Consider the following 13,393-nt stretch of genomic DNA (forward strand, 5'->3'; position numbering starts at 1 on the left):
AGCAGTTGTTGTCACCAAGGATCCAGGTACACAGCTGGTAACTGCTGTATACTTGATGGACAGATTAGTGTTGTACAGAGTAAGGAATAAAATCAATGGGAAAGAACATGGAGGACATAAGCGTGCATAGGGTCGGGATAAACTTAACTGCCAGGGGACTGTATTCTCAGCCATGGGCTTATTGATTTGTTGGCATCATTTACCATATAGAACACCCTTTGTTTGTGGCTCTCTCTTCATTGGACTTCCAAGATGCTGTAATCTCTTGCCAACTATAGTTTTACCAAGCCTTTGTTTGTATATCAAAAATTTTATATCTATAATCCCTCATATTTAAGGATAACTCGGCACCTTTAAATATTTAAAAACATCACTTAGAAATCAGCTCCGAAGTAATTTATGAAAATGCTAGCTAATCACATACACATTTTGTTTTTGACTATACCAAGGCAAAACATGGACAATTCAAATGTAAAACATCTAAATTTCAAGAAGAATATAGCTGATTGAAGAACTTTAGGGAGAAGTGAAGTCATAATATAAAACTGGTGTGAGTCAACTCAGCAGATCACTTCTCAGCAACAGTAGTTTCCTGAAAGATTAAGGGAGGTGATTCAGGAGAGATTGTTAACATCCATAAATCTGGTTTTATTTAAAAGGATGTGTCTAAAAGAATTTTTTACTGATATATGAGCACTTTATTTTTATTTTTTATTTTTTGCTTTTTAGGGCTATACCTGAGGCACATGAAAGTTCCCAGGCTAGGGTTTGAATAGGAGCTACAGCTGTTGGCCTACACTGCAGCCACAGTGATGCAGGATCCGAGCCGTGTCTGTGACCTACACCACAGCTCATGGCAACTCCGGATCCCTAACCCACTGAGCGAGGCCAGGGATCAAACCCACATCCTCATGGATAGTAGTTGGGTTTGTTACCACTGAGCCACAGCAGGAACTCTGAGGTGTGACCACTTTAAACTATTTTTTCTCTTAGCTCCATTGGTTGAGCTATACTTTTTAGGTCTTATGGTTTATGGAGGATTACACTATAGCTTTCAGAAAATTTGAAGTGATTGCTAAGTATTTTATTGCTTCCCTACTTTTTACCTTTATGATCTAGTTGATTCCGTGTCACAACATTTTGGAGATGTCACAGAGGTTCCCACCTGTGACTCATACCCACAGTGATAGACAGCATTTGAAACTGGTGTAACAGTTAAGAATTTTCCCAGTAGAACTTGTTTTGTTATATTCACCTGTATTAGTCACTGTTGTGCTTCTTTGAATAAAATAACAACATTATGATGAAATGATACTTGCTGTTGATCTCTCTCTTAACTTTAACTTATTGTGGTGGCCTTATCTTCTGGGACATAGAAAGCATTTGGAGCATTTAATGAAACATAAGCAGCTACTATTTCTTGAGGGTTTACTATGTGCCTTCTAGGCACTGTGGTGAATAGTTTTCCCCCAGGGGCTCATTTACTTCTCACACTGGCTCTTTGGGGTTCATCTTATTCTTATTTATAGATGAAATAAGTAAGAACAGCTTTTTTTTTTGGTCTTTTTAGGGCCACACCCGAGGCATATGTAAGTTCCCAGGCTAGGGGTCCAATTTTTGAGCTGTAGCTGCCAGCCTATGCCACAGCTGCAGCAACAGGGCATCTGAGCCACATCTGCAACCTACCCCACAGCTCATAGCAATGACGGATCCTTAACCCACTGAGCAAGGCCAGGTATCAAACCTTTGTACTCATGGATACTGGTAGGGTTTGTTACCGCTAAGCCACAATGGGAACTCCTTTTTTTCCTCTAAAGTCGCATAGCTACCAAGTGTCAGAGCCAAGATTCAAACCTAGGTCTTTTAAAATCTAAACCCAGACTTTTAACCTCTGAGTTAAACTACTTGGGCCAAAAAATGATAAGTATTTATTATTCATAGCTATTAACTGTATTGAGCATTTACTGTATGTCAGGCACTGTTCTAAGCATTTCACATGTAGTAATTGCATTTGATCCTTACAACAGCCATTTAACAGATAAAGAAACATTTGCTCAAGGACATACAGCTAGTAGGTGGCAGGCCACAAACTCATACCATGTTATCTCATTTATAGCAACCATTTATTGAATAGTTAGCACAGGCAAGCTTTGTGCAAGGCACTTTCCATAATTTCCTTTAGTCTTCACATCAACCCTATGAAGTTTGTATTGTGTTGTATTGTAATATATACAAATAACACTTTATTTTATTTTAGTTTTTTAGGGCCACCCTCACGGCATATGGAGGTTCCCAGACTAGGGGTCAAATCAGAGCTGTAGCCACCGGCCTGTGCCAGAGCCACAACAACGCAGGATCCAAGCCACATCTGCGGCCTACACCACAGCTCATGGCAACGCCAGATCCTTAACCCACTGAGCAAGGCCAGGGATTGAACCTGCAACCTCATGGTTCCTAGTTGGAGTCGTTAACCACTGAGTCACGATGGGAACTCCAACACTTTAAAAATAGTAAACACTTCATACAATAACTATTAAGTTTTTTGTTTTTTTTTTTTAATTGGAGTATAGTTGCTTTACAATGTTGTATTATTTTCAGGGGTGCAGCAGAGTGATTCAGTTATACATATACATATATCCATTCTTATTCAGATTCTTTTCTCATATAGGTTATTACAGAATATTGAGTAGAGTTCCCTGTGCTGTACAGTAGGTCCTGTTGATTATCTATTTTATATGCAGTAGTGTGTGTATGTTAATCCCTAATTCCTAATTTATTTCTACCCCCCCTCACATTTTCCCTTTGGTAAACACTAGTTTGTTTTCAAAATCTGTGAGTCTGTTTTGTAAATAAGTTCATTTGCATAATTTTTTAATAGATTTCTCATATAAGTGATCTCATTGATAGTTGTCTTTGACTTACTTCACTTAGTATGGTAATTTTTAGGTCCATCCGTGTTGCTGCAAATGGCATTATTTTGTTCTTTTTTTTTATTGCTGAGTGGTATTCCATTGTATATATGTACATCTTCCTTATCCAGTCCTCTGTCAGTGAACATGTCTTGGCTGTTGTAAATAGTGCTGCAGTGAACATTGGGGTGCATGTATCTTTTTGAATTACAGTTTTCTCCAGATATATGCCCAGAAGTGTGATTGCTCGATCATATGGTAGTTCTATTTTTAGTTTTTTAAGGAATCTCTATACTGGTTTCCATAATGGCTATGCCAGTTTACATTCCCACCAACAATTCAGGAGGGCTCCCTTTTCTCTACACCCTTTCCAGCATTTGTTGTTTGTAGACTTTTTGATGATGACCATTCTGATCAGTGTGAGGTGATACCTCATTATAGTTTTGATTTGCATTTCTCTGATTAGTGATGTTTAACATCTTTTCAAGTAACAGTTAATGTTTCTTGATGTCAGGATAGGTTACTGTATATAAAAATCTAAGTATTTTTCTAATATATGAGATGCATTTCAATGCTTAATACTGTTTTTCATAGTAAATTTTTTTCTTATTCTTGAAATTTTTTCCTCTTTGATAGTCGCAAGGTCGATATGAGATTATGCTGAGTCTGCAAAGTATATTGAGTGGACTGGGAGCTGCAGCTGTGCCTTGCCACAGGGATATTTATAAAGCTGCTAGATCCTGCTTAACAGATAGATCGATGGCTGTTCGTTGTGCTGCTGCAAAGGTAAAATGGTCCAAAAAGCAGAGTAGCTAAAAATTAATATAAAGACAAAATCAGTTTATCCCACTGAAAACACTAGAAACAGCTCCATGATCTTAGAGCTGCAGCCTGTCTCATTTTAACATGTGAGGACACTGAGGCCTTGAAAGTTACATAAATTTCCCAAGGTTCTTAAGTTGATTAGCAGCATGTTGGTAGAAGTGGGGATTTCACTTACCAGACTAACTCTAAGTATTCCTTTCACTGTACTCTTCTTCCTTTCTATAATTGGGTAAACTAAAATTCACATGTAAGGATTGTGTTTGAAAGTGATTTGTTTTTGTTTTTATTATGCCTTCTTAGCATAGTTGGTTAGATAGTACCATAAAGTTGTTTATGTTGGAATTATTCTCAGAATTGCTCAGAGCCAACAGATTGGTTCTAAAGACATTTTTCATAGCCCACTGAGTTAGAAATGGGTCTTCCTTCCACCCTTTGTTGACACATTGCCTTATATGGTGTAGTTTCTATGACTTTTTAGTAAGTGTTCACTTTCTGTTTCCGGAATCATTATTTAGATACTTTGGATTTGTGTATTGCTTTTGTTAAATCTTAATAGGTTCTGCAGCTTATGTAAATCTGAACCTGACATTTATATTTTGTCATCAATTTCTTTTTTTTTTTTTCTGATTGAATAGTGTCTCCTTGAACTTCAGAATGAGGCCATCTTTATGTGGAGTACAGACCTGGACAGTGTGGCCACACTATGTTTTAAGTCCTTTGAAGGTTCTAATTATGATGTGCGGATTTCAGTTTCAAGGCTACTAGGCACAGTGTTGGCTAAAGCTATAATTTCTAAATATCCAGGAACAGGTAAATTCATGTAATTATTTTCAGAATGTCTCCTTAATTTTTTTTCCCAGTTGATTTAAACAAACGTAGCATTTACTGCTACCCATTATTAGTTTTTAAAAGAGGCAGCATATCATGTAAACCCATTGTATTTTATAAATATTTCTGTAGGTCCTAGGATTTCATCTATAAATAAAATCAGTACAAATTTGAGGGGAAAAAAATTCTTAACTGCTTTATTCAGTTGTCTTCCTTTATGAGTTGGTTTTTTTTTGTTGTTGTTTTTTTTTTTTTGAAGTAAATTTCAAAGTGTTTTCCAATAAGAGATGTGGTCTAAATCTTGAGAATTTTTTTTAAGTAACATGCATCTGATGACATATATTCTGGTTTGCCATCTTCAATAAGGGAGCAATGATGTAAATAATTCCAAACAAAAGATACTTGAAATTTACTACATATGGACCATGTACTTTGCGATTCTGTTTATTCCCCATTTATATACTTCTAGGCAGTATAGATGGAGTATTTTTGAAAACAAGAGTTTTTTGCCTGTCTTTAATTTATGGTGTATATGCAGCCTTGATGAATAATTAAAAACTGCTTTATTATTCTGTCTCCAAAGACTAACAATCTCCGGCAAATGAAAATACAATTACTCTGTAGAACCAAGGGTACTGACATCGTCTGGGAGCTTATAAGAAATGCAGAAACTCACACCCCACCCAACTTACTAAATTAAATCCTCATTTGAACAAGATCCCCACATAATTTGTAAGCACATTAAAGTTTGAGAATCATTTCTCTAGAAACTATTTATTGTTATATCAAGGAGGATTCTGGCTTTTTTTTTTTTTTTTGTCTTTTTTTGTCTTTTTTGTTGTTGTTGTTGTTGTTATTGTTGCTATTTCTTGGGCCGCTCCCGCGGCATAGGAGGTTCCCAGGCTAGGGGTTGAATCGGAGCTGTAGCCGCCGGCCTATGCCAGAGCCACAGCAACTTGGGATCCGAGCCGCGTCTGCAACCTACACCACAGCTCACGGCAACGCCAGAACCTTGACCCACTGAGCAAGGGCAGGGACCGAACCCGCAACCTCATGGTTCCTAGTCGGATTCGTTAACCACTGCGCCACAATGGGAACTCCCTCCTGGTTTTTTTTTAAGTCATTGTTTCTTGACCAGAGATGAGAGAGGACAGAGAGTACAGCCTGTCACAATCACCTAGGGGACATTAACAAACCATATGGTCAACTCATTCTCCAGTTGAGACCTACAAAGTAAAATTTATAAGATTGTGTGTGTATGTGTTTAAAAATTGTGGTTCTTCTAATCTTGTAATTCAAAGTTGTTTAGAGCATTTAAGAGGTTAACTCTTAAGCCATGTATGAGATTGAAATTAGAAGATGTGTTTAATCAAACCCACTTGAAAATATGAATTGCTTATTTCTGTGACTATATCATTAGCACTAGCATCCTTAACACACACTTGCAAGTAAAAAGAAGCAAAATAAAGAGCTGCCTGCAGTTGTGAATAATACTTAAATGTATATCCTCCTATAGTAGCACTAAACTAATACCAACATTTTTGTGATCAAACTAAGCAAAGTGAAGAACCAGTTTCACCCACACCAAAAAACTTTGGCCTGGAGTTCTTTTGTGGCACCATGGGTTAAAGATCTGGCATTGTCTGCAGAGGCCTGAATTGCTGCTGTGGTACGGGTTAGATACTTGATCTGGAAACTTCCACATGCTGTGGGCATTGCAAAAAAGCCCCATGCAAGTCCATCTTTGGCCTAATCTTTTGTTAGACATTCTGTCATTTTGCATGTGTAAGTTCTAGGCTTGTATTATAATTGAGTTATTTTGTTACAACTAAAAAGTCATCTAGATGTCATAATATTTTTTGTAACTAGGAGACTAATAGTAACATAGTACTTAGTAATTTGGAAAACAAATGTGGAGTTTTGTACACTGACCACCATATGCAAAGATTATGAGGTACAGAAGTAAAATGATTTTCCTAATAAAAGCAGCAGGCTTCTAATAGATGGTGTATTACACCAAGGTATTTAAAAAGCAGGGAATTGAGTATAACATTTTCATAACATTGAGATAAATTGTCAGGGATATTTGAGTCTTTTTAAGTTCTTGACCACGAACCTCAAGTCATACAGTATTTCCCTCATCCATTCACTCTTGCACTTTCCTAACTTTTTTTCTTCTTTATTTTTTATTTAGTCCTTTTAGGGCCATACCCATGGCATATGGAAGTTCCTAGGCTATGGGTCAAATTGAAGCTGTAGCTGCCAGCCTATACCACAGCAACGCCAGGTCTGAGACACATCTATGACCTATGTCGCAGCTAGAGGCAAGGCTAGGGATCAAACTCAGGTCCTCATGGATACTAGTCCGGTTCTTTACTGCTGAGCTACAACGGGAACTCCTGCTAACTATTTTTTACCTTCGTCTTCTCCCATCTTACTCTCACTTAATGGCCTATCTCCCATAGCCTCCCCTCCTAAATTTGTCCACCTTCCACCATGTGTACCCATATATTCTGACTTTCCCATTGTTTTTAAGATGAATTACTCTGTCTTCTGTTAAAGCTATATATTCAATATGTATTAGAGCTCATCCTCTCACCTGCTCCAAGACTTAGCTCTAGGAAGTCTCTTCTCTCCCTCTAGGAAGTTTTCCCTCTCTATTGGATTATTCCCTATAAAAAACATGATTTTGTTTCTCCCATCCCCTTTGCAGAGAAGTTCCTCAGAGGCGTGCCTCTTCTTCTTGTTATTGTTATTTATTCAGAGGAGTTCTTGATACTCAGTGTTTAGTTCCTCTCTTCTTTCAAACTGACTTCAATTAGGATTTCCCCCAGTCACTTCTCAAAACTATTTTTGTTAAGGTCCCCAGTGACCTCCATGTTCATCATTTATTTGATAAATAAGCAAGTATTTATTGAGTGTTTATACTGGGCCACAGTCTGTTCTGACCATGTAGAATATGTTGTTGAACAAAACAGATAAAAGCCCTTGCCCTTTGAGGCTTTTGTCCTAGTATTTAGTCATGGTGAGTCCGTGGGCTGTTCTCAGTTGTCTTACTTGACCTTTCAGCAACATTTAACTCAGTTGATTTTCCTCCTCCTCCTTTTTTTTCATTTGCCTTTTAGGACCTCAAACTTCCTTGCTTTTCCTTCCTCCTCTGTTTAGTCTTTGAGGATTCCTTGTCTCCTCATAAAAAAGGCTCTTGACGTAATCTTTGGTCTTCTGCTTTTTATTTATTCTCATTCTCTTGGTGATCTTATCTAATCTCATGGCTTAAATACCATAGTATTTTAGGAATTCCTGGATTTATATCTTTAGCCCACACTTCTCTCATGGACACTGGGTTTTCATGTCTAGCTGCCCTTTCGATGTCTCTATTTGGATGTCTATTTGATGTACCAAATTAACTTGTCCTTAGTGAATGCTTGACCTTCCATCCCCCATACATACACATACCTGCCCTCCTTACAGTCTTGCTCATCTAAGTTAATGAGGCTTTGTCCCTACATGTGTTCACGCTGTAATTTGTAAAGTCGCCTGTGAATCTTCTCTCTCCCACTGGATAGCTATCTATTCTACTTAATAGTCTTAAAACATATCTAGAGGAGTTCCCGTGGTGGCACAGTAGAAATGAATCTGACTAGGAACCATGAGGTTGTGGGTTTGATCCCTGGCCTCATTCAGAGTGTTAAGGATCTGGTGTTGCCGTGAACTGTGGTGTAGGTCACAGACACGGCTCGGATCTGGTGTTGGCTGTGGCTCTGGCGTAGGCTGGCAGTTGTAGCTCCGATTCAACTCCTAGCCTGGGAACCTCCCTATGCTGTAGGTGCGGTCTTAAAAAGACAAAAGACAAAAAAAAAAAAAAAAAAAAAGCTTATCTAGTATCAGGAATCCTTGGAGAAGTGGCTCCTGGGATTGGGGCAGGGAAAGTCTGAGAATGAGCCTAGAACATCTTGTTGTGCCAAAAAGTAAGGTGCTTTCTCTGGCCAGCTTTCTGAAGACATTCGCACTGGTCAAAGCCAGGACAGTAGTAGAAGCAAAATTAATAATGATAGAAATGAATTATAACCTATTAAAAAAATCTATGAGTATGTAATAAGTAAATTAGGAAGAGAAAAATCTTTTTTTTTTTTTTTTTGTCATTTATTGGGCTGCTCTCGCGGCATATGGAGTTCCCAGTCTAGGGCTTGAATCAGAGCTGTAGCCACCGGCTTATGCCAGAGTCATAGCAACTCGGGATCTGAGCTGCATCTGCAACCTACACCACAGCTCACAGCAATGCTGGATCATTAACCCACTGAGCAAGGACAGTGATCGAACCCGCAACCTCATGGTTCCTAATTGGATTCGTTAACCACTGAGCCACGATGGGAACTCCTGTAGGATCCGTGAGGATTCAGGTTTGATCCCTGGCCTTGCTCAGTGGGTTAAGGATATGGCATGGCCATGAACTGTGGTATAGGTTCAGATCCCGCATTGCTCTGGCGTAGGCTGTGGTGTAGGCTGGCAGCTATAGCTCTGATTCAAACCCTAGCCTGAGAACTTACATGTGCCATGGGTACGGCCCTGAAAAGCAAAAAAAAAAAAAAGCCCGCAAAACAAAATGAAAAAAAAAAAAACTTAAAGTGTGTGTGTGTGTGTATGTGTATCCAGACTCGACTTTATTGTAACTCCCTTGATCTGAGCCACCATCATCTCTTGCTTGAATTACTAAATTGCTCCTAATGGTTTTCCTTCCTTCCACGTTTGCCTCCTCTGTAGTCTTCTCTTTGCACAGAAGCATAGTGACAGCTATATCACTTCTCTCCTCGAGATTCTCCGCTGGCACCTTACTTTACTCATCCCTTTGTTATAATGATCTACAAAATCCTGTGTCCTCTGCTCTCTCCCCACACATGCATGGCCTGTCTCCCACTAGAGTGTTCCACAGTTCTGTCCATATTGCTCTGGTTGAACTCACTAGGCATAAAGAAGGTACCTGCTGTATTTTTTCGTGACTTTTATCACTGTCTAGCTTACTGTATACTTAGTCATTTGTTAGGTTTGTAATTGTCTTTTCTTCCTAGAATTTATGATCCGCAAGGACATGGACTTTGTATTATCCACTAATGTTTCTCTCCCAAGTGCCAATATAGATTTTTATCTGTTTCAGGAGGTTATCTCCTCTTTACACTGAGGAGTAGATTTTTTGTTCATAACTTAACAGAATTTTATTTCTCTGCTATGTAAGATTCAGGTCTGTAATAGGGGTGAGAGGTTATAACCATCACTTTTTGAGAAGAATGAAAGGAAGAAAATGGACTCTTTTTTTAAAAAAAGGAGACTTTATTCCCTAGTGACAGGAAGAAACTAAGCTGTGTCAAACTGAAGACAGATTTAAAACATTCTAACTAGACTCTTAATTTTTGCAGCCTATGGGCCGACTGAGCAGTTTTAGTAATATTTAGACTTGATTTCTTCAGGGACTGAGGATATAAGCAAAAGTTGTTGTTGAGAGTTATTAAAAGACAGGACATGGTGGTTTCTTTATATAAGTCTCATTAAAAGTTACAGACCATTTAGAAAAATAAAATTGGGAGTTCCCATCCTGACTCAGAGGATGAATCTGACTGGTATCTGTGAGGAAGCAGGTTCGATCCCTGGCCTTTCTCAGTGGGTTAAGGATCTGGTGTTGCCGTGAGCTGTGGTGTAGGTCACAGACGTGGCTCAGATCCTGCGTGGCTGTGTCTGTGACGTAGGCCAGCACCTGCAGCTCCAATTTGACCCCTAGCCTGGGAACCTCCATGTCCCTCGAGTTTGTCCCTAAAAAGACAAAAAAAAAAAGGAAGAAAATCATGATTTTGGTCTTTTTAGTATCACAAGAAAATTTGCAGAACTAGGGCAGTTTGTGTTTTCCCTTTTTCGGAAGACTGTTAGCCTTTTAACTTCTTGGTGGGCAGAAGAGCAGTAGGGCATAATCTCAAAGTGGCATAGACTTTAAGAAGTCCTCTGAACCCTTGTGTGACTGTGTGTGTAAATGTGTGCAATGTCCTGTAAATTTTGCCTTGTTTAAATTTTTGGTTTATTTCCGTTTCTTTTAACGTGCTGGTCAAGACCATGCAAATCAAGATCATGCATTACCATTCAGTGTGTAAAATACGAATCATGTGTTGTTTTGTTCTTTGTTATAGCAGCCTCACGTCAGAGCATTCGCAGAGTATCTCTGGAGGAAGTTCTGGATTTACTAGGAACAGGGTTTCTCCGTGGGAGTTCAGGATTTCTTCGAGCCAGTGGAGATATGCTGAAAGGAACCAGTTCAGTCAGTAGGGATGTTCGAGTTGGAGTTACTCAGGTTAGAATCACAAATCAGTATCTAAATGTAATTCTCACTGGCCTATAATGAACGTGTTAGTATCTAACTCCAGGCAGAAGTGATACTGTGCAAGGTCATCACTTGTGCTTTCATATTTATAAATAGAACTGGTGAGGCCAAAACACTGTTAAACTAGATTACAAGGAAGAAAAATTTGTTTAAACAAAGTCAGTTATATTGTCTGTTACCCACAGTGTGTTTTCAGCTCATAAAAATGGGAGACTTTATTTTTTTAGGGCCACACCCAAGGCATATGGAGGTTCCCGGGCTAGGGGTCAAATCAGAGCTGTAGCCTACACCACAACCACAGCAACATGGGATCCGAGGCGAGTCTGAGGCCTATACCACAGCTCCTGGCAATGCTGGATCCTTAACCCACTGAGAGAGGCCAGGGATCAAACCTGCATCCTCATGGATATTAGTCACATTCGTTTGCGCTCAGCCATGACGGGAACATGGAGATTTTCATTTATTTCTTTTGAAATGCAAACATTTTTGTTGCTTGTTTCTAAGCCTTGGGCTTCCATGTGTCTTGTGGTTTAACATGTTTTCCATTGTGTTTATGTGTGCTTATACAGTTGAGATTTAAGCTATTGGGTACATGTTATTTGCACAGGCAATATTATATGTCCATTTTATATGGTTTCTACTCCTAAATAAAGATTATAGCATGTAATTTATTTAAATGCTCAAATTCTTGATTCTCAACATAATTTAAAAAGTTAAATCCTAGGAGTTCCCTGGTGACTCAGCAGGTTAAGAATCTGATGTTGTCACTGCTGTGGTTAAGGTTTGATCCCTGGCCTGGGAACTTCAGCATGCCACTGGTGCAGCAAAAAAAAAAAAAAAAGGTAAACCCTGGGAAAAGGGTCTTTGATAGCGATCTTTGTATTCTTTCCTTGATTTATCTTGTTTTCTAAACTCCATCATAGATCAAAGCAAACCTATTTTTTTTTCCAAAGATTTTATCCTACCTTCTCTTACTGCCCTCAAAGCAGACCATCTGGCTCCCCACAATGCCTTAACCTGCTGTACCACAAGAGAACACCCAAACATGTATTTTTATTTATTTATTTATTTATTGTCTTTTTGCCATTTCTAGGGCCGTTCCCGTGGCATATGGAGGTCCCCAGGCTAGGGGTCAAATCGGAGCTGTAGCCACTGGCCTATGCTAGAGCCACAGAACAAGGGATCTGAGCCGAGTCTGCAACCTACACCACAGCTCTCGGCAACACCGGATCCTTAACCCACTGAGCAAGGCCAGGGATTGAACCTGCAACCTCATGGTTCCTAGTCGGATTCGTTAACCACTGAGCCGCAATGGGAACTCCCCAAACATGTATTTTTAAATTCTCATATATACTCATTGTTTTATACTGTATGATATTAGACTTAATACGAATGTAAAGTGTCTTAGCATAGTTATAAACTATGTGGGGTTTGGGGGGGGTTGTGTTTTTTGTTTTTGTTTTTGTTTTTGTTTTTTTGCCTCGTGGCATGTGGAAGTTCCTGGGCCAGGAGTCAAACCAGCACCATAACAGTGACCTAAGCTGTTGCAGTGACCACTGCTTTCTTAACCCACTGCTCCATAAGGGAATCCCATAAATTATGTGTTTGTTTTTGTTTTTGGCCCCATCCACAGTATATGGGAGCTCCCAGGCTGGGGATCCAATCTAAGCCATAGCTGTATCCTACACCAAAACTGAAGCAATACAGGATCCCCAAACCACTGGGCCAGGCCAGGGATCAGACCCACACTGCTGCAGAGACAATGTTGGATCCTTAACCCACTGGACGTAAAGGTCCTAAACTCTGTGTTTTTGAAAAATATTACATGAGGGGAGTTCTTGTAGTGGCTCAGTGGTTAACGAATCTGACTAGGAACCATGAGGTTTCGGGTTCGATCCCTGGCCTCGCTCTGTGGGTTAAGGATCTGGCGTTGCCGTCAGCTGTGGTGTAGGTCGCCGATGCAGCTTGGATCTGGCATTGCTGTGGCTCTGGAGGAGGCTGGCAGCCATAGCTCTGATTAGACCCCTAGCCTGGGAATCTCCATGTGCCACAGGAGCGGCCCTAGAAAAGGTAAAAAGACCAAAAAAAAAAAAAAAAAAAAAAATGTACATGAGAAAACTACTGTCTTTGTATCTCTGGAATAAGGCAAACCTTAAGGCGCAGTGGTTAATGAATCCGACTAGGAACCATGAGGTTGCGGGTTCGGTCCCTGCCCTTGCTCAGTGGGTTAACGATCCGGCGTTGCCGTGAGCTGTGGTGTAGGTTGCAGACGCGGCTCGGATCCCGCGTTGCTGTGGCTCTGGCGTAGGCCGGTGGCTACAGCTCCGATTCAACCCCTGGCCTGGGAACCTCCATATGCTGCGGGAGCGGCCCAAGAAATAGCAACAACAACAAAAGACAAAAAAGACAAAAAAAAAAAAAGAGAGAGAAAGAGAATACCATCCCCATCCCTGGACATTAACATTCATGA

General features: G+C 39.7%; 1 protein-coding gene across 34 annotated transcripts in view; it reads left to right on the forward strand.

Moving 5' to 3' along the window:
- Positions 1 to 13,393, forward strand: part of HEATR5A (HEAT repeat containing 5A) — a 115,762-nt gene that overhangs the window by 21,690 nt on the left and 80,679 nt on the right. For 25 of the 34 annotated variants that reach the window (XR_014810656.1, XR_014810657.1, XR_014810655.1 and 22 more), the window contains 3 exons: positions 3,546 to 3,695; positions 4,370 to 4,544; positions 10,733 to 10,893. Coding sequence is in view for 16 of the 34 variants with exons in the window: in XM_084968960.1 (XP_084825086.1) it covers positions 3,546 to 3,695; positions 4,370 to 4,544; positions 10,733 to 10,893 (486 nt within the window). In the remaining 18 variants the exon portion in view is untranslated. Of the gene's footprint in view, positions 1 to 3,545; positions 3,696 to 4,369; positions 4,545 to 10,732; positions 10,894 to 13,393 lie in introns of those variants that run through there. The other 9 variants (XM_084968973.1, XM_084968975.1, XM_084968977.1 and 6 more) reach the window with 3 other exon arrangements.

Source organism: Sus scrofa, chromosome 7 (assembly GCF_054392235.1).
Source record: "Sus scrofa isolate SSC_HxYL_T2T_F1_AM1 chromosome 7, Sscrofa_HxYL_maternal_Yorkshire_Landrace_v2.0, whole genome shotgun sequence".
NCBI lineage: Eukaryota > Metazoa > Chordata > Mammalia > Artiodactyla > Suidae > Sus > Sus scrofa.